The 24,910-nt window shown below is 36.1% G+C and overlaps 2 protein-coding genes and 1 pseudogene across 2 annotated transcripts; 1 reads left to right on the plus strand and 2 right to left on the minus strand.

Annotated features, from left to right (window-relative positions):
- Window positions 1-625: 625 nt before the first annotated feature.
- Window positions 626-4,946, minus strand: LOC107609857 (uncharacterized). Its single transcript, XM_088494646.1, has 7 exons — window positions 4,733-4,946; window positions 3,633-3,774; window positions 3,447-3,526; window positions 2,852-2,956; window positions 2,465-2,625; window positions 2,266-2,358; window positions 626-1,110 (listed from the first exon to the last, which is right to left on the minus strand). Exons 1-5 carry the CDS (start codon window positions 4,944-4,946, stop codon window positions 2,525-2,527), a joined length of 642 nt encoding a protein of 213 aa, XP_088350772.1. The 3' UTR covers window positions 626-1,110; window positions 2,266-2,358; window positions 2,465-2,524.
- An 8,240-nt stretch (window positions 4,947-13,186) lies between these two features.
- Window positions 13,187-14,173, plus strand: LOC107608266 (tubulin-folding cofactor C pseudogene; annotated as a pseudogene).
- Window positions 14,174-20,304: 6,131 nt separating this feature from the next.
- LOC107609766 (pentatricopeptide repeat-containing protein At1g11290, chloroplastic) lies at window positions 20,305-23,585 on the minus strand. The gene is made up of 2 exons (XM_016311789.3): window positions 23,286-23,585; window positions 20,305-22,634 (listed from the first exon to the last, which is right to left on the minus strand). Exons 1-2 carry the CDS (start codon window positions 23,382-23,384, stop codon window positions 20,445-20,447), a joined length of 2,289 nt encoding a protein of 762 aa, XP_016167275.1. The 5' UTR covers window positions 23,385-23,585; the 3' UTR covers window positions 20,305-20,444.
- Between the last annotated feature and the right edge of the window lie 1,325 nt (window positions 23,586-24,910).

Genomic DNA, 24,910 nt, shown 5'->3' on the forward strand with positions numbered 1-24,910 from the left:
CCCATATCCAGTCACTTCTCTTCCAACATGGCCATTTAAATCTCCTCCTAAGAAAATCTTATCTCCCAAAAGTATGCCTTGAACCAAACTCTCTAGATCCTCCCAAAACCTTATCTTGTGTTGTTCGTCCGAACCCACTTGCGGTGCATAGGCGCTAATCACATGGCAAGCACCTCCCTCCACCAAAAGTTTGATAGAAATGATCCGATCTCCCACCCTCTTGACATCCACTACGTCCTTCTTCCACTGCTTATCCACAATTATTCCAACCCCATTTCTATTCTTCACCTTTCCTGTATACCAAAGTTTGAAACCAGAAGTATCCAACTCCCTAGCCTTTGCACCAACCCATTTCGTTTCTTGTAGGCACATAATGTTAATCTTCCTCCTTGTCATGGTGTCCACCACCTCCATGGACTTTCCTGTTAGAGTGCCTATGTTCCATGTTCCAAATCTCAATCTTTTATCACTTCGACCTTTGCCTTTTACCTTGTGAACTAGCTTATTTACCCTCGTCCATTCACGAAAACGCGAGAATCCTTACTCATTTAACACTACATCCGGGCAACGATGTAACGGCTCTTGCTTTGACACCGTACTAGAGCCATACAAGAAAGTTCTGATATTCTTACAACGACAATATACATATATAGATATACACTGAGCATTACAGCATAAGCAAAAACTAATACTCTTTTGAGTATTATTACAAGCCCTGAGTTTTTCAGAAATTATATAATCACATTAAATGCAACATATGTGGGCGAGAAAAAATTGATTCCAACAATAACTACTCAAAATAAAATCTATTACTTAACAAATCTTACTTGAAGAGAGAAGGATAGTGTATAATTGACATGACAATCATCAGGTGGAGTTATCAAATCTATTGGGCATCTCTGTGTGTCGCAAAGATGCTTTGTCACCCTGCAAAGGTTGTTTAAAAGATAGGAACAATAAACTGGATTAAGTCTAGAGTTTCTTTGGTTTCACACTTAAACAGCTTGTATGGTAGCTGTTTAATCAATCATTGTGTCTAAGCAGCCATACTCACGTGCCTCTACTAGCATCATCATCCAAAGGGGCTTGAAGTAAAGAACCTGGGCTAACCTGTCACAAGAGAAGGGCTATTAAAATTCCGAAAACAAGTATGGGCTACAAAACCGACTGAGCTGCAAACATAGTGCAGAATTTTTCTTCAAACAGAAGCTGAGCTATATAACCAAAATTGACTGAACTTGACAGTAAAGCCTTAAAAAGGGAACAGCAATGGCAGATTCATATTGCATGCAAATACAACAATATCCACAAAGTCTTTTACTGCAAGAGGGAGTTAGCTACATGGATCAACAACAGTTACAGGATCCTATTGTAAATCATATAGACAAATCACAATCTAAGTCCTTCTAAACGGTTTCTTTGCAGGCTTTTTTACTTTGTGGGAAAAGAGATTTTATTAGAAGAGAAGAAAAGACTACAAAAGAGGATCAGGGGGGAAAAATAACGTAATGCTAAATCCTAAGTAGATAAACCATGCAGCAACAAATGTCAATCTGTTTGTGTATCTGATAATGACACTCCATGAAATAAAGCAAGAGCAGAGCACCAAAGAGAATATTGAAAAAAAAAAGTAAATGTACAGTTGAAAAGGAATTACAAAAACTCTAACACTCCTTTAATAGGAGCCAGAGAAAGTGATCAAACAGTTGTGGTTTCAAAGAAGGACAAAGCAATTTGTGGTTTCAAAAACTTAAAATAGAACCATTCAGTTAAAGAGACAGCAGAGAATATATTCAAAAGATAAATTATGCAAAGGAAAGCAACTGAATACATTAAACCAAAAAAACGAAGTGTCATAAAACCGTTTATCCCAAAAATTTAAGCTGATAGGTGGGGAATAAGAGGTCCCCTGTACAAAAGCAAAAACAAAAAACAAAAGATATATTAATTGAATAACAATTGCAGAATTTTTTTAGCAAAGTACGTCATATAGAAGCCAAAAATGGTCTCACCAAGATATAAGACAAAATTATAGTAGCAAAGCTACATTTTAGTATAGTAATACATGAGATTTAATTTTTTTTTATTTTTTATTTTTTTCTCTTTTATTGTGCCGGAAAAAAAAAGGATGATATATCAGAGAAGTAATCCTAAGCTACAAAAAGACTTAAAATTCCATATGTATAGTTAAAGTTATGTAATCACTTTGGTGAATATAATGAATAACTTCATAGAAAGCCAAAGCACATGTACAAGACACCATACCAGAGGATTAATCTTATTAGAATCACTGCCAAGCTTATTCAATGCATCACACATGCAAGCTAGGTCAACAACAGCTGGGACTCCAGTAAAATCCTAGGCAAAAAGAATAAAACAAATCACTTATTAGTTAACACTTATATAACCCATCCCATACTATAACCATTTCACACAATCCACATTCCAAAAGTTAACAAGGTACCTGCAAGAGGACCCACGCAGGCTTGAAAGGAATTTCAACTTGCTTTGGAGAAGTGTTTTCTCAGTCAATAATCTTCTCAACATCCTCTTTCTTGACTTGGAAATTGTCACAATTACGAATGGCAGATTCAAGGAGAATTCTGATAGAATACGGCAACTTGTCTGTGATCACAAATAATAGTGGACATCTTAGCAAGTGACTAAACCAGAAGACAAATAATAGTGGACATCTTAGCAAGTGACTAAACCAGAAGACAAATGCACAATTCTGAAGAGGGGGTAACAGTAAGGAAATCACCGATCACCGATATCAAAACAATCTTTAAACCAAAATTCAGCTACAAACATGGCGTAAAACAAGAAAGAAATCAAAACAAGCAAAATTTACCAGCTCTTGGATCTTTGAGAGAAGGAAGGCTATAGAATTTTCCAAACTCGCCACCTCCAGGCTTGAGGAGACTTGTCAGGTTTCCCTTGAATGGATTTTCACTGGCTGAAACGTCCAATTAGAACAGAAATAACTCAGCACCAGTTATCAGAAACTTTGAGACTACAGTTGTAATACACATTAATTATAAGGCAAAAATTCCTCGATCTATTCAAGCACAAATGAAATATTCAAATCCTCACTAAAAAAAATAAAAATAAAAAGAACGAGAAACAGATTATAAGAAATGGAAATGAAAAATGCACAGTTTAGGGCAAGTTTGGATTCTGAAATAGTTTTCAGTTTTCATAAAGATATCGCCTTATTCTTTATTTTATAAGTTTTCTAACTTATTGTTTTTAAAAGGTTGAAAAAAATGGAAGGAAATGCGAGTGACAGAGTCTAAAGCGGCCTAGTGATAACTGAAATTAAATGAAAAACAAGAGCGAAAAAGCGAATCTGAGCACAAATTAAATGAAAGATAATAATAATTCAAATAAAAAAGGCAAGAATTCGAGAAAGCAAAGAAACACTCCGAAATTGTGGGAGTGAGTACCCATGGAAGCCAAGCTGCGTTGGAATCGTTGGAGAAGAGGAGCGAGGGCTCTGGCATGAGCGCGGAGGCTGATCGGAGAACTGAAGTCAAGGCGGTGGGTCTTGATTGATTGATTATACCCAAAGGCATCCAATTTTCTTGATTGATTTCTAAAAAAACGAAGATGGAGCACAACTGAGCACTAACCTTCGAGCAGCACGGCGAGCAGAACCACGACAGAGAAGCGAGCAGAACCGCGACAGAGAGAGGTGAGCAGAACTGCGACAGAGAGAGGCGAGCAGCACGACGACCAGAACGGCAAGAAGGACAGTAAGAGAAATGGCGAACGCTGAACCACGACACAGAAGGACAGCAGAACGGCGAGAAGGACAGCAAAACCGCGACAGAGAGAGGCTGGGTTCGAGAAGATGAAGTTGAACGCTGAAGATGGATGAACGACGCCAAGGCTAGGTTCGAGAAGATGGATGAACGACGGCGCCTTAGCTTTTAGGGTTTCATTATTTTTAGTTAGTGTGTTTTTGTTATCATTTTTAGTTAAAAGTGAATTTGATAACAATGTTAAGTTAGTGTGTTGTTGTTATCATTTTTAGGATAAAATTTGATAACTTTGAAAAAAAAAAGGTTAAATGTGGGAAAAATAGGTGGGAAACTAAATTTTAGGGGAGGAAATTCTGTCGGCACGTTTTTTTACGGTGTCAAATTAAATATGGTATAGCTACGCTTTTCAAGCGTGTCGGTTTCCTTCTATAGTCACGCTTTTCAAGCGTGCCGGTTTTCTTCTATAGCCACGTTTTTTAAGCGTGACAAAAAAAGGGTGGCTAAATTTTTAATTAGTGGCCACCCTCGTAAAAGCGTGCCGATTTCCTTTTATCGTCACGCTTTTCAAGCGTGGCAGTAAAAAAATGTGGCCAAATTTCAAAATAATGGGCACCTTCGTAAAAGCGTGCCGATTTTCTTCTATGGTCACGCTTTTTAAGCGTGGCAAAAAAAACATGACCAAATCACAAATCAGTGGCCACCCTCGCAAAAGTGTGGCCATAGACCACTTTTCGGCACGCTTTAAAAGCGTGGCAAAAAAAAGTGTGCCGACAAGCCTTTTTTCTTGTAGTGCTAGGTGTAGCAGAGGGCGGAGAGGCCAGAGATGGCGTAGTTGAGAACAATGGCGGGACCAGCGTTGGTGCGGGCCTCCTGGCCGGTGATTACGAAGATTCCAAAGCCGACGACGGAGCCGAAAGCGAGCCAGGTGAGGTCTCAGGCGGTGAGGCAGTGGCGCATGGGATTCTCGCTAGTGTGAGGGAGGACGTTGAGCTCGTTGTTGTCAGAGCAGCGGCTGAGGAGGCGATCCCTTAGACGGGGGCATGCGGAGGCAAGGGCGGCCCAATAGGTGGTGAAGCTCTGGAATATGGGCTCCGGAAAGAAGTCTTGCTTACTCCACCGCCAGTAGCTCCGGGTGTGGACGTTGAGGATGGCGGAGGTGGGTGGTGGTGGCGGTTCCTCCATTCCGGCGTAGCAGTTGAGCGAAGATGGAAGAGGGAGGTCGTTTACCCCCTGACCATTTGAGGTGGATGGGGACAATTAACCTTCTGACCATTTGAGGTGTCCACGTTTGCAGCATTCGTCCACATCAGCACCTTAACACATGCTCACCGTGCCAGCTCAGCGTTTTTCGATCGTAGTTATCGGAGATCCACCTACAGGGACCGCCTTGTGTCACGGAGATATAGGACAGGGACTGAAGTGGATTGCTTTATTCGTCAGGGGTTGCTTTGTCATTCTGCGAAATGGTCAGGGGCCAGGTTGGTAGTTCACTCTTAATTAACCGAGCCAAAACCTTTCACTCCTTATTTAGAGTGTGATTATGCAATCTAACAATCCTAAAATCGAATAAAAAAATCCCTTATCTTTTCATATTTATTTGACAAATTCACTTAACTCCAATTTTATTAGAATTTTAGAAGAAGTAGTATGTAAGGTAGAGAAAATTGAGATTAAGAACGTAAAATGTAAAATTTTAACAAGATTTAAATTGTAAAATCGTTAGAGTTAGTACAAATTTTATAAAATTGATAGACTCATTTAAAATTGTAATATTAAAAAATTTTAAGAGTTAAATCGAGATTCTAGCTATTATGTCTAGTATGTCTCATATGTTACAAGTAATTTTTAGATGTTACAGTAAATGAATATTAGATGTTACGAACAATGTTAATATATTGCAATATAATTTCAGGATTAGAATTTTATTTGGATGTTAGACTTGTAACTTTTAGATGTTATATTTGTTGAATTTTAGGAGTTAATTTTTTTTTTTTTTTTGTTGAATAGAAGTTAATAATAATAATAATAATAATAATAATAATAATAATAATAATAATGTAATGAAAGACACGGTTTTTATTTTTATTATTTATAATTATTATCTTATATATTCAAGTGTGTGAACTTTAAATTAAATACATGTACGATTATTTATATGGTATAGTAAATGAATATTGGATTATTAGATCTGCAATTACTACACAATCTTTTATCCAAAAAAAAAAATCTCAAATCCTCTCTATAGAGTTGTGAACTCACCATAGCACATTTTATAAAAAAGTCCAAACATCTAAAATTTGATTAGTCTCAATTTATTAAAAATAAAAAACATTCAAAAATAATTATTTTGTGATATAATAAAAAAATTTATCTCAATTTATTGATTATAGATGTTATATGTTTAAAATTATAGATATTAAATTTAAAATATTTTAACAATTTTTACTATACAACTCATATTTTTATATACAGATTATTATAAAATAAATATTTATATGAAATTATTAATTGATCGTATTAGAATCAATAAACAAACATAGATATAAATATCAAATAAAAGTTTAAATAATTTAAAATTATGAACTATTAGTGTAAATGTGAAATAATTTGAAATATACAATAAAATATATAATTTGGAATTGGATAATATTAATCGTAAAAATTCATATATATATATATATATATATATATATATATATATATATATTAAATGTCTAAAATTATGGAGGTTATGCGTCTGAAATTATAAATATTATGATTGTGAAATTATAGATGTTAAGTCACAAATTCCATTATACAACATACTTTTATATATTGATTGTTATAAAGTAAAAAATAGAAAATAAAATATGAAAGAAAATAATAGTGATTGATACTTCAAAGAGATTCTAGATAAAATATAATAAACAATAAAAACCAAAAAAATATAAAAATGTCAAACAATAATAGGCACCATCTAACCAAGCTAAGGCTCTATGTTAACGACAAATTCAAATGCCATAAAATATTGCTAATGAAATATAATTTTAAAATTGGAATTTTGAATATTAGATTAGTTATTTTTAGATGTTATGGTTGTTGAATTTCACATACTAATTTACAACAACAATAATCTTTTAAATTGTAAATTAGGAAGAGCTCAAGCTAACATGGAATTTTCCTATAATTTATATTTTTTGTAAAATTATTTTTAACAACATGCACAAGTTTAATCACAGTTATATATCTATATACGTAATTATGTGTCTATTTGTAGTGTAGGTCCTAGGTTTCAAACACTACCAATTATATTTATAGGTTTTAGTAGGGTTGGTAGTCTTTTATTAGGCTTTTATGTATAATCAATAGTAGTGGGTATGAGTTGTTATTGCACTTGGCCCATACTTCATGCTTTTGTGCCTGTGTACGAAGAAAAAGTTAAAAGCCCTCACTTCAAGAAAGTGTGGTTACAAGTTTTTGAAAAGGAGACCAAATTAGATTAAAAAAAATCAAAATAAAATCAATCCAATTTCTTATAAAGATGAAGTAATAAAAGTGAATATCTATACCAGCAGAAGACAAAGTTGTATTGAAAAACAGTGGGTAGGGTAAATAAATATTAGGAATGAGAAGGGTTAGATAAATGTGTTATCTGATGCAGAAATCTAAAAATTTAAAAGTTTAATTCATCGATTTTTTACTTATATTTTTCTTTCTGATATATTTTCGTTTATTCCATTGGAAGATTATTCATGGTTTTGTTTTTAGGATGTGGTTTATAGAATTTAGATATTTTTTGTATGATGTAGAAGTGGTTTTCGTGATTGATGGTTGTTTGGTTTTTTTCCAAAATCTGGATTTAGATTCTGATAAGTGATAAGATTTGTGATTGTAAATCTGATGTCATTGATCTTGTAGATTTCTTCTTTTATTTTTTTTTATTTTTAAATTTGAATATTTTTTATTATATAGATCTCTTGTTTAAAAGATTTGTTCATCTCATGTAAGTGCTCTATGATTTTCGTTTAATCTTTTCTTGCCTGTGTCGTTTCATCTTTTCTTGCCTGTGTCTACTGTATAGAATGAAGGTTTACTTGATTTGATAGTTGATAGAGATCTTTCATGGAGATGTGAGATGTGTGAATGTGGAGTAGTTGGTGGTTGTCAGTATAAACTTCTGTGATATTAAAAATTATAGTTTTTTTATCACATCATTTCTTTTTCCAAGAAAACCTTAAATTAGTATATGAGAAACTTCAGTTCTTTTGATGCACACGGAAACTTTGTCTCTCAACAAATTCCCCTTCGACAAGTATACTGAATTGTCATCAAGTAATAACTCACAAAAGAGTGAGGTCGAATCCCACAGAGATTAATGGATTAAGCAATCAAGGTTAATTGATTATCCTAGTTAGACGAATCAGATTGGAGTGATAAGTAACAAGGAAATGTAAATGGCATAAAAGTAAAGAAAGCAATAAAGTACAGAAAAGTAAAATGGCAAGAAAACTAAATGTAAGAACTAAAAATAAAATGAACATTGGGATCAAGAGATATTGCAATCCTCCGGATCAAGTTCATTCTCATCTCTTCCTCAATCAATGCGTTCATTGATCTCCTTGGCAATCTTAAGTGATCGAATTACAATTCCTTGTAATTCAATCTCTCAAATCTTGATCAATAGCTAATTCCTTGGTCAATTGCTCATGAGAAGAGATGAAGTATGGTCACTGATTATACCACATGCTTTCCCAAATCAAGTGTTGGTAGGGTTATAGTCACATACCCATCCAACCCCAATTTGGTCCAACATGAGAAAGCATTTCTAGCATGATCTCTTCATTCCTCTTCTAAGGTTCAGAAGAGATCCAAGTATGAATAGCTTCTTTTCCAAGATAATTACCCAATTGGATGAAGATTGAAAGCTTTCTAGTAAAATTAAGAGAAAAGATAGAAGAAGAATAATGAAAACTAATATTGATCCATCAAATTACAACAGAGCTCCCTAACCCAATTAAAAGAGTTAGTTGATCATTGCTCTACAAAAAAATAGAAAAGAAAGAAAGTGCAGAAAAATAAAGATGAAGATTAAAACTAAAATTGAAACTTCAAAATTCATAAATGAAAAGTACAAAGAAAAGAAAGAAAAGGAAAAGTGTGTGAGGGGAGGGAGTCCGAAGACCCCTCTCTAATCCCCCCTTCCAGAATGACAATCCCCCTCTTTCCAAGATGTCCTTTGAATGTAAAAGCTAAGGCCCTTATATAGGCTCTCCTAAATTACAAAATGAAATTAAAAGCAATTTACAATTAAATGAAAATTCCTATTATAGATGCTTCTTGTGGCCTTGATTGGTTGACACTTGTGGGCTTGCTTCCTTGAGGTTGGGTGGTCCTTGAAAGAGAATCAAGTTGAGGTCCAGGTGCTAATGTCAGTGCTAACGTTAGCCACACTAACGCTACAAGTGTGGCGTTAGTGCTGAAGTTAGTGTGGCTAACGTCACACTTACCCAGTTGGTGTTTTTGGGGCTTAAAAGATGCCTCTGGTTTGTACTCCAATTTTATGGCCACTATAGAGTATTATATATCGTTGGAAAGCTCTGAATGTCAGCTTTCTAACGCAACTGGAATCACCTCAATTGAACCTCTGTAACTCAAGTTATGCTCCTTTGAAGGGAACAGGGTTGCTGGCATAGTGGCTGGCGTTATTGGCAAACGTGAGTGCCAATAACGTCCGCGATCAGGGGCTGAAAATTGCCAGTTTCTGAAGTTCAACTTAATATCCACCCCATACTATTATATATTGTTGGAAAGCCCTGAATGTCTACTTTCCAACGCCTTTGGAAGCGCATCATTTGGAGCTCTACAACTCGAGTTATACTTCTTGGAAGGTGAAGAGGTCAGCTGGCCTTACTACAGGTTGATACCATGTTCATCTTTGCACTTTCGGGGCAGGTTTTCTCCCTCAAATTTAGATTCCACCATGTAGTGCCATATATGCTTGGAAAGCTCTGGAATCCTACTTTCCAATGCCACTGGAATCACCTCATTTGAAGCTTTGTGGCTCAAGTTATTCTTGTTTGAAGAAGGCATGGTCAGGCTGCTGGGTGAGACTTTTGCCCACGTTAACTACCACGTTAATGTAGTTAACGTGGAAGCTAATGTGGGTCTTTTTGCTTCGCCAACGTTAGTGGAGATCACCTTTTCCACTAACTTTGGCATCTCCCTTTCCTTCCACGTTAGTTCCCACGTTAATGTAGTTAACGTGGAAGCTAACATGGGTCTTTTTGCTTCGCCAACGTTAGTGGAGATCACCCTTTTTCACTAACTTTGGCATCTCCCTTTCCTTCCACATTAGTTCCCACATTAATATAACTAACGTGGAGACTAACGTGGGTCTTCTTGCACCTTCGCTAGCGTTATTGGCACTCACTTTTGCCACTAACACTGCTCCTTCTTCAAAGTTGATGCCATTAACGTTCCCACTAACGTTCCAACTTTCCTTCCTTCCACGTTAGTGGCCAAATTAGTGGCACTAACGTAGCCACTAACGTGGCTCTTCTCTGCTTCTTGTTACCAGAAATTAATCAAACAAAGTACATCAAAGTCTTGCTCTTAATCATGGGATCATGCATCATCCATTTTATCATTCAATTCATGCATAATTCTCATGAAATCATTCAAAATTCACAATGTTTGCTTGAATCATGGTATGAATGTATTTTCAACCAAATACTTGCTTATTTTCTAAGAAAATGCATGAAACCAACCTAAAGCATACAAAAAATGGCTAGTAAAACTAGCCAAGATGCCCTGGCATCATCTTTTTACATGTGCAAGGTGAACAATCTTTATTTTTCTCCATTTTGCTAAAAAATTTGAATTCAAAATTGAAACTATTCATCTGGTATTGTTTATAAAAGAGGGTTGAAATGGTAAGAATAGTGCAGACCATTGGCTTAGTTCATCTTTCACGAATCTTCATATTGTTATTGTTTTCTTTCTTACAAGTGTTTAAGTGCTTCCAAATGAGTCCATCTTTTGATGCTATTAGCAATATTGTTCCTCCAAGAGAGGCTTGGAGGCTTAAAGTGAGGGTAATTAGAGCTTAGATTGTTCCAAGCTTTGAAAATTCAGATTCTCCAAATTCAACGGAGCTCATTTTAGTGGATGAAAATGTTAGTGATTTTATTGGTCGTTTATTTTGAGTTAGCATGTTGTTGATATTTCTTTTTGTTGCTGACTAACATGTATTCTTATTTTTTATTGTTTATAGTTAAACAAAATCCAAGCCACTATAAGGAAGCAACTTATCAACAGGTTTAAAGATAATATTATTGAAGGAAATTGCTACAAGATGTGTTATTTCTTTGTTGTTCCAAATCATTGCTCTTATAGAGCTACAAAACATGAGTTTAAGCTTACATTTCTCTTCTAAACAATAGTAACAACTATACCAGATGATATCATACCTAGAGTCTGTTTTACTCTATATCCTTTTAAGGAGATATTACAAATGAGCCAAGATCATGATTATTTAGTTTGTGAGTGGTTCTGTATTTTTTTTTCCATTATTGAGATTATGTGTTGTTGATCCTGTTATATATTATTCTATTTTTTTGCGGTTTTTTTTAATGTGCTTACAGATGTTATTGGGTTGCTGACTTTAGTTGGAGAGGAAAAAAGTTATGATAAAGATGGAAAAACAATCAAGATGGTTGTTGTGGAGCTTTCTTCTCAAAAGTCTGTAGCTTCATTACTTTCTTATTTCAGCATATAGTTTTTATTTAGTTTTTTGTTTTCTCTATTTTTTATGTTACGATTTGTTGTGTTTTATTTGTAGGATGGTGCTTAGGTGCGCTCTGTTTGGAGAATATATGTATCAACTAAATCATTTTCTTTCTTCTAGTTTGTTGAACAACCAATAGTGATTATTCAACTTGTCAAAGTTAAGCTTTTTCAAGGTACTATTGTTGAATGTTGTATTATCATGATTTTTTTTAAACTCTTTTTTTACATTGTTGATATAAGATTTTTTTTACATTGTATTATCATAAATGAATATAATTCAGTAATGTTCTGAATTACCTCACGAATGAAATTATGTGGGAAAAAGATAATTGATAATGACATATTAGAGAAAAATTTCTTAACTTTCTATGCCTCAAATGTGCTTCTGCAACAGTAGTATTGAAAAAAAATTTTTTAAAAATATTCTGATATAATTTTTTACCTTCTTGTTGCTAAACGAAATGATGAACTACTTTTAAGAAATTATGAAGCGTGCCCAACCAACGCCTCCCCATTTCTTGAAACAAATGTGGCAAATTATAACCCCATATGAGGTAAATGGCAAGGCTTTTGTAAGAAGAAAAATTATGAAAGAAAGAAATATTATTTTTACAAAAAAGGTTTTCACTAGAAGTGGGATAAAGAAAGAAATAATGAACAAAATAAATCACTAGAGGATAAATATTTCCATTACGGTGGAAAGAGCCATTAATCACGTACCTGTCGTACCTCAAGGCACTTAGTTGATCTTTATCAAGCATTCTTGAAGAAAGATGACAAAGAAAATGAGACAAATTTTGTTTCAAAGGATGTGGCTGAAAATTACACCATTCATTATGAAGTGTCTAATTTTTTTTTTAGAATCCTAAAAAAAATATTGATCATTTAATCAATAATGAAAAAGTTTAATATTTGAGTTCATTAAGTATTTATGTCATAAAATAATGTAAGAAACTTATTGTTAAGTTTTATTTACTATGCATTTGAATTTTAAGTATGATTATTATAAATAATATTTAATAAAATATTGTTTATGTTTAAAAACTTTAAAATCATTAAATATGTGAAGTTCTACAACAACAACAATAATAATAAAAATAAAATTTCTATTATATAATACTATTCTTATGTACAGTGTTATTTAGATAAACAGTTCCATTATTATCAGGAATGCAATTTTAATGTGCACATGCACTTCTACTTATTTTATGTTATATTATGATCTTATTATTAGTTGTCTTTGAAAAAAATGACAAGGACATATAATGAGAATATTTGTCTTATGGATAGTACAAGTTCGCATACCATTTTTCAAAAGTAATATATATTTTACTCATCTTGTACCAAAAGAAGAATGTGTTAATACCATTATTGACTTAGAAAATGTGATAAAAGGTTCCAAAAGTGCTATAATTTTATTTCGGGATAAGTACTTTTTTCGTCCTTAAGGTCTTGGGCCAAAATCAAAATCGTCCCCAACCTTTTTTTCTTATTAAAATCATCCTCAATACAAAACGTTAAAAAATCGTCCTTTTGTCCAAGAACAACATTTTGTGGACAATTTTACCCTTACATAAAAATTTAATTGATGTGGTTGGTGTCATTTGATTTCAGACTTTCAGTAACGGCGAGTGCAGAGGGGTAAACCGTAAACGATGGAAGAAAGCAAAGAAGAAGCAGAGGCAGGGCTGCAGAAGAAGTACTCGTCAATGGTGGAACGGCTCAACAAATGCCACCAATCCCGTTCAGACAATAACAATGAGTCGGAATCATCTTCATCCCCTGCCTTCGAGTCCACATCATCCTTCCTTACCCAATTCTCGAACCTCAAATCCTCCATCGAATCCCAACTCACTCACTCCCATTCCGTCTCCTCTTCCGACCCATCACAGCTCAAACCCCATTTCGAGCAAATATCAACATCAATCTCCTATTTGGAGAAGCTTGTTGCAGAAAATTCCTACTTCCTTCCCTCCTACGACGTTCGATCCTCCCTCAAAACCATCGCCGATTTGAAACACACCCTAGAAACCCTCATCTCCCAGCTTCTCCCTAAGAAGAAGTTCTCCTTCAAGAACAAGGCTGCCACCAAGAAAGACACTACCAACAACAACACTGTTACTCCACAAGAACCCAAACAGCCCCTACCTCTCAATCGCGACTCCTTGGGGTTCAGGAACAAATCCGGCGAGCTTTTGGTGGGTGATTTTAGGGGATCGGAGGTTGGAAAATTCACGGTGTCTGATCTCAATTCCTGCGAGGTTAGGATAATTGGTTGTGTGAGTACACTATTCATTCACAGGTTGAAGGATTCTAGGGTTTACGTTGGGCCCGTGATGAGTTCAGTCCTCATCGAGGACGTTGAGGGCTGCGTTTTTGCCATGGCGTCACATCAGATTCGGATCCACGCTGCAACAAGGAGCGATTTTTACCTGAAAGTTAGGAGCAGGCCCATAATCGAGGATAGTAATGGGGTGAGGTTTGCGTCGTACTGCTTGCGCTACGAAGGGATCAAAGAGGATCTTCGTGGTGCTGGTCTTGATGCAGAAATTGGGAATTGGGGGAATGTGGACGATCTCAAGTGGTTGAGGGCAATGCAGTCTCCAAATTGGTTGATTTTGCCGGAGAATGTAAGGGGTTAGAAACTTAGAATCGTTGATATATTCAATTCGGAAAATGGGAAGAAGGAGGGAACTGATGATGATGATGATGGGATGGGATGGGATTTGGGGTGGAGGGTCAAAGAGTAGGAGGAAGGGAAATTGGGGGTGGGTTTGGGTTTGGGGTTTGGGGGGGATGGTGGGAGACGAAGAGATGTTAGGTGAGGGTGGGGTGGGGTTTTATTTTTTTAATATTATTTTTATTAATAATAAAGGGTAACTTGGTCAAAAAAATATAATTGAAGTAGAAAAGGACGATTTTATAACGTTTTGTAATGTTAGGGATGATTTTAATAAGAAAAAAAGGTCGGGGACGATTTTGATTTTGACCTCAAACCTTAGGGACGAAAAAAGTACTTATCCCTTTTATTTCCCAAGGAACAAAATTCATAATAGATAATGCACTATTATCTACTAAGTCTCTAATGAACTTGTCGAATTTTAAAGATATTCGCCGAAATGGATATCATATTAAAATAATGAATGAGAAAAATCATGAGTATTTATATATCACAACTCATGATTCAAATAAAAATGTTATATTAGAAAAGTGACTCACTTTTTTCTGGGTTATACTATACTAAAATCAATGTAATTGAATCACATGCTATTGTAAACCAGAAATTTACTAGCCTAAATGGGTTCATAATTTGACATGATCGATTCGGTCATCCTTGAATAACCATGATGTGAAAAATTATTTAAAACTTCTATGGACATTCATTAAAAAGTCAGAGAGTTCTTCAATCTAGTAGATTCTATTGTGCTATATGTTCTCAGAAAAGGTTAATTATTGCAAGGCTATCACTAATAAAGACTATATTTGAGTCCCCTGAATTTTTAGAAAGAATTCAAGGAGATATATGTAGACTAATTCATCCACCATGTGAATCCTTTAGATATTTTATGATCCTAATAGACGCATCCTCGAGATGGTCATATGTATACTTATTATCTTTTCACAACTTATCGTTTGTGACATTTACTTACTCAAATTATTCGATTTAAAGCGTGTTTTCATAAAAATCCAATTAAAACAATTTGTCTTGGTAATACTTGAACTTGGTAATACTTGAAGAATTCACTTTCAAAACTTTTGATGAAAGATGGGCTCCAATAGAAAAAAGTATCTAAACCTCAAAAAATTATCAAAAATTTTCAATCTACCTTTCTATGCTAACTTAATCACTCCCAATTCCTTTTCCGAATCTTCTCTTCCCTCTTCCACTCAATCCCCACTGCCATTACGTTATTTTTCTTTTCACTCTCACTTCTTATTTTTCAAACATTGAACTAAGCTCCACTCTTATTCTCCAATTTCTGTACCGCCAACTCAGGCAAAGACGTCGGTGGAGGAGGATCCTCGTAGATAACAAGCTGACAATTGGCGTCGAAGTCGGAGTCGGCGCATGGCCTCTTGAGTGGGGGAAGAATCCTCAATATCATTTTTCTTTTCTCTTCGCTGCACTTTGATCAATCAAATCAATCTTCTACAATATGAAGCACACCATTCTCTCTTTCTCTCTCTTATTTGAAATTGAAACCAACTCACCCAACAAAGACGCTACTTCAAACCCCAAGAATTATAACCATCACAGAAACCCCTTCACAAATTTACTCTACAAAACTGAAGAATCTCAAAAGGCTTGCACTCAGGTGTCGTGGTGTAGTTGGTTATCCCATTGAAATTGGGAATCAAGAAATTGGAGAGTGGAAAGTGGAGCTTAGTTCATGTTTGAGAAGTAAGAAGTGAAAGTGAAAAGAAAAATAACTTAATAGTAGTAGGGATAGAGTAGATAAGAGATGCGAGGATTTAGAAAAGAATTGGGAGTGATTAGGTTAATTTAGAAGGATAAATTGAAATTTTTTTATAAATTTTTAGAATTTAAATAATTTTGTGTATCAAAATCTATTTTTTACGGTTACAAATTAATTTTAATTCTTTCGCAGTCAAATTTATTAGTATTATAATCTTTAATAATCAATTTTAATACTTTAGTCGGGACAAAACATTTATACCATAGCCCTTACTCGTGCAACATTTTTTTTTGGTTATACAAACACACTCACACACCCTAATCTAACCACCACTGCTAGGGGTGTGCATGGTTCAGCTTTTCCATAAACTGAACTAAAACTGCACTAAACCATTTTAAATGGTTTAGAAACTGAACCAAACTGCTTTGTCACATAAGAAACTGGTTTTAAACCAGTTTACAATACAGTGCACCAGTTTAAACCAGTTCATAAAAATAAAACCAGTTTTAATTAAAAAAACCAGTTTAAACTGGTTCATAAGGTAAAACTAGTTTTAATATATAAAAAAAAATAGTTTTTACATTATGTCTCCCTCCCTCTCTCTCTCCCCTCTCTCTCTCTCTCTCTCTCTCTCTCCCTTTTCCTTCTTCACTTTTCTCTCTCATTCCCCTATTCCTCTCTCTCTCTTCTCTCCCTCTCTCTCCTTCCTCTCTCTCTCTCTCTCTCTCTCTCTCTTTCTCCTTCTCTCTCCCCTCCTCTCTCTCTCTCTCCTTCCCTTCTTTCTCCCCCTCCACTTTATCTCTCTCCCTTCTCTCTCTATCATTCTCTCCCTCTCTCTCTCCTTCCCCCATCCTCTCTCTCTTGCTCCCCTCTCTTTCTCTCTTTCTCTCTCTCCCTTTTCTCTCTCTCTCTCTCTTTCTCTCTCTTTCCCCATGCTCTCTCTCTTTCTCCTTCTCTCCATTTTCCCTCTCCGCTTCTCTCTCTCCTTCCCCTATTCCTCTCTCTCTTCTCTCCATCTCTCTCCCTCCTCTCTTCTCTCCATCTCTCTCCCTCCTCTCTCTCTCTCTCTCTCTCCTCTCTTTGTCTTCCTCTCTCTCTTCTCTCCCATCTCTCCCTTTTTTCTCTCTCTCTCCTTCCCTTCTTTCTCCCATTCCTCTTTATTTCTCTCTATCCTTCTCTCCCTCTCTTTCCCCATGCTCTCTCTCTCTCTCTCTCTCTCTCTCCTTCCCTTCTTCCTCTCTCTCTCTCTCTCCTTCCCTTCTTCCTCTCTCTCTCCTTTTCTCTCCTTTCCTCTCCACATGCTCTCTCTCCTTCCCCTCTTCCTTCCTCTCTCTCTCTCTCTCTCTTTCTCCTTCTCTCTATTTGTCTTTCTCTCCTTCTCTCCCCCTCATCTCTCTTCCTCTCTCTCATTTTTCTCCTTATCTCTCCCCTTTCCATCTCTCTCTTTTTTCTCCCAAAGTCTTTGCTTCTACTATAAACCTCTTTATTCTCAAAACCTTTGTCACATATACCACCGCCATGCTCTGTCACAAACACAAATACACTCTCTGTTCTCTCTCTCTTCTTGTCCTTCTCTCCCCCCTCTCTCTCTCTCTCTCCTTTTCCTCTCTTCCCTCCTCTATCTCATCATCTCTTTCTTTCCTCTCTCTCCTCTTTCTTTCTCTCGCTTTAGAGTGAAGAGGCAAAAAGAGAGAGAGAAAGGAGGAGGAGACAGAGAAGGGGAGAGTGAAAAAAAGAAGAGATGAAGAGAGAGAAAGGGAGGAGGAGAGATAAAGAGAGATGGGGAAAGAGAAGAGGGAGAGAGAGGAGAAGGGAGAGAGAGAAAGAAGGAAGGGGGAGAGAGAGGAGCGTGAGAGAGAAAGAGAAAAGGAAAAAAAGGAGAGAGATAGAGAGAGAAGGGAGAGGAGAGAGAGAGAGGAGGGATGGGAGAGAGAGAGAGAGAGAAGGGAGAGAGAGAGAGAGAGAGAGAGAGGAGGGAGAGAGAGAGAGAGAGAGAGAGAGAGAGAGAGAGAGAGAGAGTGGAAGGGAGGGAGGAAGAGGGAGAGAGAGGGAGAGGATGGAAGAGAGAGAGGATGGAAGGGAGGGAGAGAGAGTGGGAGAGGTGAGAGAGAGAGAAGGGGAGAGAGAGAGAAATGGAAAGGAGAGAGAGAAGGGGGAGAGGAGATAGAGATAGAGATGGGAGAGAAAGAGAGGGGGAAGGAGAGAGAAGGGGAGAGAAGGAAAGGAGAGAGAGGGAAATGGGAGAGAAAGAGAGGGAGAAAGGAGAGAGAAGGAAAGAAAGGAAAGGAAAAGAGAGAAGGGGGAGAGGAAAAGGGAGAGAGAGATGAGGGAGAGAAAGAGGGGAAGGAGAGAGAAATGAGGGAGAGAGGAGAGAGAAAGAGAGAGAGAGAGAGGACGGGGAGAAAGAGGGAAAGGAGAGAGAGAGAGAGAGGAGAGAGAGAGAAGAGAGAGAAGGGAAGGAGAGAGAGAGAGAGGAAGGGGGAGAGAGAGAAAGAGTATGAAAAAGCTAATTTTGGAGTTTGAATAAAACCAGTTTTAATTTAGTTTAAAACTAAACTGAACCATAAAAACTGGTTTTTTAATAAACTGGTTTTCATAAAAACTATGGTTTCAGTTTAGTGTTTTATTTGAAAAAACTGGTTTATTTAAAACAGTTTCAGTTCAGTTTCAATTCAGTTCAGTGACCACTGCCTAGAATTTAAACCTGGATTTGTTTGAGGCAAACATCTTTCCCACTACATCACATGCCTCAGCCGCTTACTCGTGCAACTTAACTCCTCAGCTTTCCGCATCCTCAAAATCTTCCTAATCTAATTCATGTTCCTGACCCCTAGAGCCAGAAGGACTTGAACTAACTTCTTCCAAGTGTGCTTGCTGCATTGTGCGTTTTAGATTCATTAGCTCCATTTACATCAGTAACAACTCCCCATGTCAAAATATCATCATCCAAAAGCAACATTTCTTCAACACTTCCATGCCTGCTAAATTCTCCCACTAACCATTCGTTGCTATCATCAATATCTTTTATGACAATGGGATCCCAAGGATTCGAATACCAGAAATGCTAGTTGAGCTCCTGGTTATATTTAACAAATACCCAGTCTTGTAGCGTTTGATGCCCGGGCTCACTTCTTTCCTTAGAAACAGATCTATTGCATTAGTTACAAATAAGAAAGTTAGTTTGAAAATCACCAAAGCTGTTACTAAGAGTCAATTTCAATAATCTAATACATAGTTACATGAATTCACCAAATAGATTGCGTATCAATTTGCGTGTCCCGCATACTAATTTATTTGCGTACCTAGATGTCATATGTATATTCCATATAAAATATTTTACATATAGTGTACTGAATAACTGTTCTCATACCAGAGCGTATTGCGTTCTATATAACTATGATCTGATAGCAATATTTTATATTGTAAACTTGGGGCGGATGATCCGCACGACTCCCACCATGCAGCTGCAACACAAATAACGAGTAACATTATTAAAAGAAAAATGCTAGATGACCAACATAATTTATTGTTTTTGGCCATCATTTTTAACCATCAACTCAATTCCTTTAGTCTAGTAATCCAATAATATACTTTTAGCACATATTTTTAAATATTAATGGCTGATGGCCAAAAACAATAAATTCTGGTAGTTCTCTAGTATTCCTCTGAAAAAAATGTCATGAAACTAAATCTATCAATAAATATAGCTTTCTTACAAGAAAAGTAATAGGTTCTTGATTTAGTTGCCTCCTTTGTTCCAAAGGTACCCTTGGCTCTCTTACAAGGATCTCACTCAAGTAAAATTTTATCTGCCTCCTCTTGTGTTTCACTCAGCTTGCCAATTGCCTTATAAAAATCCCACCACCACTTTTAAATTGAACTCATTCCTTGGGTTGCTATAGTAAAATGCCGGGGTTAGAAACTGAGCAACTGCATTAAATGGATGAACTTTTAATTCTCATCTTAAATCAGTGATATAGAAAATGTCCTGGGGCTTTTTGAATAGATTCCTCAGCCTTTTCCATTGGCATTGCTTCATGTGCGAAATCAATTATTTTTTCATGACTAACAAGCCAAAGGACATGAATAAGAGGTTTCGCAGCTTTAAGAAAATAAACAACATCATCCCAACATCATTCCGGAAAATTGATAGACCATCCCTTATACAATAGATAACATCATAACACTGATTATTAAGTCGTTTAATCCAATATATTTTAGATGATCTGCATCACAAAATCTTGGAGCCATTTTATACATAGAGCAGAACTGATTATCTGAGCAGAATTTTTCAGCAATGTAAGAAAGATTCATGTTCTTTTAGTAGCTTCTAAAGAAAGTAAATAGTTAGCCAGTTAGTGAAAACTTTTCATTCATAGCCTGAAGTTGTAATAACAACCTACAAACAGTAACGTGTTATTACAAGTGTAGAAGTGTACAAAAAATAATGTATCAATTTTTATGCTAAAAAGATCTGATGCTGCTTAGAGGAAAATCAGAATAAAACACCGAAATCCCCACATGAGCATTGTCCATTCACAAATTTATGAAGCCGCTTACTGTCTTTGATAATGATTTCTCTACCAGTCAGTGTTGATACATACTTAACAAAATCATGGCCATCTCTGCACATTAAGGTACTCTTCACTACTCGTATCGGCGAGGAACTCGGCAAGTTCTCCAATCCGAATGTAATCGCCAGCTTCTCACTGTGATAAATGGAAGTTGATGTTATTTTTTCTTCTTCTTCCTTGTCTTCTTCACTTATCTCCATAGTTTCTAGCATCTCATATCCAAGATTCTTTGCTTTGAAAATTAAAACCTCCAATGATTCATAAACTAGAGAACTCTGAGGGAATTCCTTGTCATTCGGTTTAAATGGATACACTCTTTCTTTGATGCTGATCCAACTCCAATCATTTAATTTTCCAACTTTTTCCTCCTTCATTATCTTCTTCACCCTAGAAACATCCTCAAATCTCTCTACAGAATGGTACATATCCAATAACAACAAATATGTTTCGGTATCTTTCGGTTTATGACTTAGTAACTGCTCGGCAGCTTGAAACCCCAACTCCTGATTACCGTGGCTTCGGCAACCTGCTACCAAGTTTGACAAGATATACTCGCTAGGCTCGAAATCCATTTTCTTAATCATATTGAAAGCTTCGTCTAGACGTCCAAACTTCACAAACAAATCAACAAGGCAAACATAATGGTCCATCACAGGCATGATTTTGTACTCCTTCTGCATAATCTCAAAATAAGTGAGTGCCGCACTGATCATGCCAGCATGGCGACAAGCAGATAAAACCCCAACAAAAGTGACTGCGTTTGGTCTAACTCCTGTTAGTTTCATGTCCTCAAAAAGCTCCAACGCTTGCTGAGACCAACCATGCTGTGAAAAAGCTGTAATCATGGAAGTCCATGATATCATAGTCCTAGTAGACATCTCTAGAAATGCTTTGCTTGCCCTCTCAATACTTCCACATTTATTGTACATATTAATCAGTGAACTCCCCACTACCACTTCCGATAGGAACCCGATTTTGATGGCCTGAGCATGAATCTGTTCCCCCTGCTCTAAAGCCACCATCCTACTACAGACACATAAGGCACTTGAGAAGGTAAACAGGTCTGGCTTCATGCCAAACCGATGCAACTCAGAGAAAAGTTTGAGTGCTTCAATTCCATAGTGGCAAGCAGAAATATTATCCTTTGTGAGCTCCATCATTTGTGCATGCCCAGCAATCATTGCATTCCATGAAACCAAACTAACATCATCCATTCCGCTAAACAAAATTTGTGCCTCATCAATGCAACCACACTTGAGATACAAATACAATAAAGAATTCCTTATACGCAGATTCGACTGGTATCCTAATTTAGCAGACAGCGAATGAACCTGAGTCCCGAGTTCTAATAATGGAATCTCACAACACTGGCTCAAGACACTGGATAAAGTTAACTCATTAGGCTGTGTGTCCTCAGAAAGCATATCAACGAAAAGTCTTAAACCCGTCATTGGGTCACCATTGTCCCCACAAGCAGAAATAGCAGCAGTCCAAGAAACAACATTCTTTTCCTTGATTCTCCTAAATGCACTGAGAGCTAATTTCAATTTGCCACATTTGGAGTATAAACTACAAAGTGCATTGCAAATGCTAGTGTCAAAATCAATCTGGTATTTGATTATGTAAGCATGGAACTGATTCCCTAACTTAACTGATCGCATTGATGTACAAGCGCTTACAGCTACGGCAAGTGTGTAATTGGAAGGATAACTCCCTGCATACAACATCTCTTGGAACACATAAATAGCATTCTCTGGCTGCATTTTCTGCACATAACCCACCATCAATGTAGTCCAACCCACCACATTTCTCCTTGGCATTTTGTCGAATACTTTGCGTGCGGCTTCCATGCGACCACATTTAGCATAAACATTGACCAGAAATGACATCAAGAAAACATCTTGGTGCGCTCCGGTTTTAATGGCATGACCATGAATAACTTGTGCATCCAGGAAAGATGTCCTGTCTAAGCATTCTTGCAACAGGGGAAAATAGAAAGATGAGTCCAGCTCTGTCATTTGTTTTGTCAACGAGATCGTTTCACGAAAATCAAGATTCTTGGGATCCAAATCCGTGAAGTAGTTGCTTTTCTGCAAAGAAATGCCCTGACTCTGAAAGCATAAATAAAATGCATGTTAATTACGAATTAAGTGAAAGCAAGCAATAGAATTAGTTTGGTTAATTAGGCTAAAGCTCTCTTTAGGACTTGAATTATAACTTTGATCAAGAAGTTTGATTTTCATGAACTAGAAATGATTTCTTTCTTAAATAATGTGTGTGGAAGTTAAATGCTTTTGCTAGGCAGTATTAACTAATTGGATGTAACAATCCATAGAAGTTGAAATAAAAAAACAAAAGTAATACTATACATCCAAGTCTTTTTATTAACGAAGTCTAACTAAGTTAAATAATAAGATTTAAAATAATGCTAGAAAAAAATTTGAATATATAGCATTATTCAAAAAAGAATCAGGTTAGTTGGTCGGTAAGTTAGTTAAAATAGTTATTCAGATAGTTACATGAATTCACTAATTAGATAGCGGACCGCGTACTAATTCTCACGTAATTCATCTTTGTACCAGAACTATGTATGCATATTTTTTGCATAAAATATTTTAAATATGACGTATCATGTAACTATGGTTATTCATATTATCCAAAATAATTAATACAAAGCCAAAGAAAATGGTAAATAAACCTTGTTGATATAAGAATGAAAGAGATGTATTGAATAAGGAAGTGAAAGAGAGGGGAGGGGGTACCTTTTCTATGGGAAGGGAGGTTGGTGGGTGTGTTTTGAATTGTGGTTGGAGCTTAAGAGTTGTAATGAGAGCAGCAGAAGCAGAAGGAAATGATGCCATAAAAAGATAACGTGAATTGAATTGATTATGGAGGAAGGAAAGAGGAATTGAGTAGTGTTGACATGATTAAGTTAATTGATTGGGTTGGGTTGGTGTTGCTTGGATGAAAATTGAGGTAAGGGTCTAAGGGAAGGGAACGGATATATTAGATATCCAGTTTCATTTCAGCCATTGGCTGGCGACTAGAAAAAGACATCAGGTAATGACAATATTCTTAGAAGCACTTTTAATTTATTTTATAAAATCCATCACTCTTTTGTGTTGTTTATATAAACTATAAAGTATCATTTACTTGTAAAAATAAGAATAAATGCTTCAGATTAGTTTTTCAAAATGTATATACTATATAGAAAAAAAATTTACACATTAATTAATTGAGAAATGTTACTCTTATTTGATGATATCACATTTTTTTTGTACAAATTCATACAAACATACAATAAAAAAAATTCATGCGGGAAATGACATTATAAAAAATGAAAATAATATTATCATTTCTCTAATTAATTTAGTATGATAGTTTTAAAAAAAATAATTTAGCCTTTCGGTTTATAACTTTATATCGACTATTTTTTTTTTCGGTGAAATTAAGGGACCAAGATCCAAAAGAATAAACACTAACTACTCTCTAAAGGATAGGAAACTAATTCCTTTTTTTTCTCACTATCTATGACCCTGACGAGATCACTTGGTGGAGAATCTAAAAAGATAAAAGCAGATTGCTTCCCTAAGCTCCTTTTGGCAAGTCAATCAGTGCATTCGTTGTCTTCACGGAGGGTGTGATTGAAAGCAAGCTTCCATAATCTATTTATCATGTCCTGTATATTTCTTAAAAGGGCATTGGTCTTCTGCGATTGAAACTTCTGGTTCAAAATGTCATAGACCTCAGTTGAATCCACTTCCACGATAAGTCTTCTCATGCCTAATTCCCACGCCATTCTCATCCCATGGTAGGCTCCCCACAATTCTGTTTCCAAAATCGAACAACATCCCACGTTAGATTGAAATCTCGCCAACCACTCTCCCTCGTGAGTTCTGAGGAGACCTCTACAACATGCTTTTGTCCTGTTGTCTCCTACAACTCCATCAGTATTCACCTTTATCCATCCCTTGGGAGGTATAGTCCAATGATATACTGTTGAGACTGTGATTTTCTTCCTTTCATCCCCTGCTGTTTTCTTTGATAAGCTTCCTTGAAATTTTGGGCTGTGTTCCTAATCACTACATTGGTGTTCTTGGGTCTTATGAATGGTGGTGAGAATATCTCTTAATTTCTCCACTTCCAAGTCAACCATTTAACTACAAAAAACTCATCCTTCCAATCCAACAGGGAGTGCTTCCCAAGATCATTTTTAAGATTGAAATTTATCCACCCTTCTAAGTCTAAACCAAAGAAGACCGCAACCGCGGCTGGGTTTAAGAGTTGAGTCCAAATTCTTGAGGCTCTCGGACAATCCCTCAAAACATGGAGTGCTGTTTTAGGGTGTCCAGTGCAGCAATGGCAATTTGGATTTGTCCTTAGCATT

The sequence above is a fragment of the Arachis ipaensis genome, chromosome B7 (assembly GCF_059453495.1).
Source record: "Arachis ipaensis isolate K30076 ecotype BB chromosome B7, ASM5945349v1, whole genome shotgun sequence".
Taxonomy (NCBI): Eukaryota; Viridiplantae; Streptophyta; class Magnoliopsida; order Fabales; family Fabaceae; genus Arachis; species Arachis ipaensis.